Genomic DNA, 3,405 nt, shown 5'->3' on the forward strand with positions numbered 1-3,405 from the left:
ATAAAAGAACATAACATGCCAGCAAAGAGCAGAAATTGTACTAAACTGCAGCTTGTACTGTACAAACTACACATGTACAAATTAACCAGCAAAGTCTTTGATACGTTTTGGTCATTTTAGGCAAAAGGCTCCACATGTAAATGTTTTCTGTTTTTAATTGTCTGTGAAACTAAATGGAATACTTTGCTACATATTTCTGGACTGTTGATTGGACAAAACAAGTCATTTATCTAAAAATTGTCACTGTGTCGCTCTCTGTCATTTTGTAGCCCAAACACATCATTCCATTGTTTGAGAACACAATCAGCACATGAGCTAATGATGAAAATATATGCAATCAGCATATTTCGAAGATTTGTAAAATGTAAAATTCTAGCCACAAAACATATAAACCTAACCATATAAAATACGCATTTTACTCAGCTGACATCACTGTGCTGAACATGAATTTGAGAATGAGAAAGTTTTTTTTTCAGATTTCTCTGGTTACACTGAAAGGAAAAGCTGAGAGAGTTGTGTGTTGTGTTTACTGAAGCACAAAAAGATCCTTAATATGAATTATTGTAAAGCAACGGTGAAGTGGGTTTAGGGGGGAAAAAATAAAGCGAGAATGACGAAGGAATAAACATGTGTAAGACTTAAGGAGTTTTGAAGTCTTCAGTATTTGCACTTTTATGTTTGTTGATCATTTTAACAGAAGTGGCAAATGTTCACCATCCTGTATGTAATCTGTTCTCTAAATCAAACTGACTTTTGACTGTTTACTGTGTTTTAATAAGACAAAATATGTAGTTTCCCAGAGAAACAATCACATACATTAAAGCAGTATTTTAACACTGTAATTGATTTTCATTTAACTAGTGTATATCTGGATAAAGGCATTCGATTTATGAATATCACAGACATCAGACTAAAGAGTACAAAGTACAACTGGATGTAGAGCAGTGGGACTATAAAACATTACAGTAACGTATTTACAGCGGAATAAATGTCCTCAGTTACATAACATTGAATGAGAACTGCCTCACTTGACAGTAGTTTCTTTTTAAATGCTACAATCAGGAGACACTTTTCTAAAACAGTGCGGATCAAAGAGACTGTGCCTGTGTTTACCTCATCCTTGCAGAACATGTTGGAAGTTGTGTCAGAGTCGATGAGGTTGAGTCAGGAAAAAAGTGCATCCATCCAGCAGCAGAATCCGCCTCACCACTCACATGTCCGACTGGCTGGGGTCGAGAAACAGCTCAGGAAAACACACCGACACAAACATCTAACGCCTCTTCTCGCTTCACTTCCGCATACTTACAGGTGACTGCTGCAGGTGTGCCGTTTCACCTACAGCCGCTGACGTCACGTTTCGCTGAAAACGGGACAGTTTGATGGTGCGTTCGTGTTCCACGAGAAGGATGGGTAATGTGAACATTCAATCCAGTAGAATATTATACACAGCGTGGGATTTAAGTTCTCAGAGACAAAATACTTTGGAAAATACTTATGATACTAAATACTAACTAGTTACATTCACTTTTAAGTTTACATTGTAATTATACAGTGGCGAGTAAAAATATGTATGGTATTTTGCATTATTTACATTAACTTACTTATATCACAAGTGTCGGCAAACAATCTTAACACCTGAACAGTTATTCTCAGTGATGGTGCATAAAGTGGGTGAATCCTTGGAATTAAAGAGCTGCTTACCTTCCTCTGAGAGCATCAGCAGAAGTTGATGGAATCAGAGACAGAGATGTTTAGCAGTTCCAGCAGTCAGCTGCTGTTTCTTTCTTACCTCAGAGCTTTCAGAGGAGCAGTTGCAGCCATGTGCTCACTTCTAGAGCAACTAGAAAATAAACCATCTCCGTTTATAGACACGCAGGCACTTCAAAAAGTTGTCTGCCTCACCACAGAAAGGGGGAAAATTGTTTACATTATTTTTCAACATAGTCTCCTTTAACTTCAGTGCACTTGGTCCACCGACGTTCAAACAAGAAGGTCACATCTTTCTCAGTTGGTCACACCTCCCACTTTGTCGCAGGCAAAACTTAATACTTGCTGAACATTTTCTTATCGATAGACACTAAAATTTATCAGTGTTCCCTAAACGCCCCAGGCTGCGGTGCTCAGACAGGTTTGTGACCAAAACTGACCTTGAAAAGAGTTCAGCTAAGGTGCTCTGATGTCAGACTAGTCCAATATATAACCGAGGGATTTTTTTTATGCATGTGGTCTTTTCTATCAGCGCAAAAACAGCGCATTTATGTGCGCGTTTCACCACAATATAACAAAAATGATAAAAGTGTGTCTGGTAGAGCGACGCAATCTCATATGTAGGAATCAAACAATGTAGATTAAAGTGTGGGCTGTATCACACCTAATGGTAGAAACTACACTTTATGATTAAAATTGCACTCGTTAATTTAGGGTCATCATTCTCAGCTTGTCTGAGAAAATTATCAATTTAGCCTAAGTCTCAAAGAGACTTTGATGAAAAAGAAATTGATCATTCTTATTATGAAAGTCGTAAATTCTGATTTCATCGACCTCCAATTCCCAAAACAAAGAAATACACGGTAGAACCGATGATTATTATATACATTTATTAACTAATATTACAAACATACAATAAAAAACAACAGACAGTGAATGAATGAATAAATGCAGATAAACTTTGAACTGTGATTATCACTGGAAGCAGCTGATAGAAAGATGATGAATTTAGAATTTGGAATTGGAAAACAAATTGTAATTTGTAAATTCACCCGTTTAGCAGAAAGAAAGTGATCCTTGTGTAGCCTTTGTGGCAGTGAGAGGGAGGCCTCTGCAGGATGTGGAGCTGTGATGATCTGCTGGATGAGATGTTCAGGAAATCAGAGGCAAGAAGGAACTTTGGCAGGTTTGCATTGCAAAAATGTGCCAAAGTAAAACCACTAAGAGTCAAAGCTCATAATTATCAAGATAATATCCGGGCTGTTGCAGTTCTTAAGTAATTCTTAAGCCCAATTTAATTTTTGTAGGAGCCCATTTTTCTGAGAGCCCCGTGTTCAATAAGCTTCTACAAGCTTCTTCTTACAAGCCGTTAATTTACATTCTTCTAAAAGCCAAGTTGCATTCCAGTGATTTTCCCTATATAGAAAATTTTGGAGCCAAATTCAAATCAGCATCTAACCAATCATGGATGTGTTCCTCCCAATGGGTGGTGTTGAGCTTCACTGTCCAGGAGAGGTCAGAGGCTAAATACCTTTAGATCCTACTTTTAGTTCTTTTCTTAGACGTACAAATCCAACTGTTCAGTATCTATAATGATCACAGATCTGAAATAACACTGAATAGGTGGAACTGATATCAAACATAATATGTTTATTCTCATATTGCTCCTGAGGTAATAATAAAACTGTAAATATGTTT

The 3,405-nt window shown here is 37.2% G+C and overlaps 1 protein-coding gene across 1 annotated transcript in view; it reads right to left on the reverse strand.

The window, feature by feature from the left end:
- LOC111586429 (anoctamin-9-like) overlaps window positions 1-1,304 on the reverse strand; it is a 29,420-nt gene extending 28,116 nt beyond the window's left edge. The window contains exon 1 of the mRNA XM_055012565.1: window positions 1,114-1,304. Within this exon, the coding sequence (XP_054868540.1) occupies window positions 1,114-1,131 (18 nt within the window). The 5' untranslated portion in view covers window positions 1,132-1,304. The remainder of the gene's footprint in view (window positions 1-1,113) is intronic.
- Between the last annotated feature and the right edge of the window lie 2,101 nt (window positions 1,305-3,405).

This window comes from Amphiprion ocellaris, chromosome 1 (genome assembly GCF_022539595.1).
Source record: "Amphiprion ocellaris isolate individual 3 ecotype Okinawa chromosome 1, ASM2253959v1, whole genome shotgun sequence".
NCBI lineage: Eukaryota > Metazoa > Chordata > Actinopteri > Pomacentridae > Amphiprion > Amphiprion ocellaris.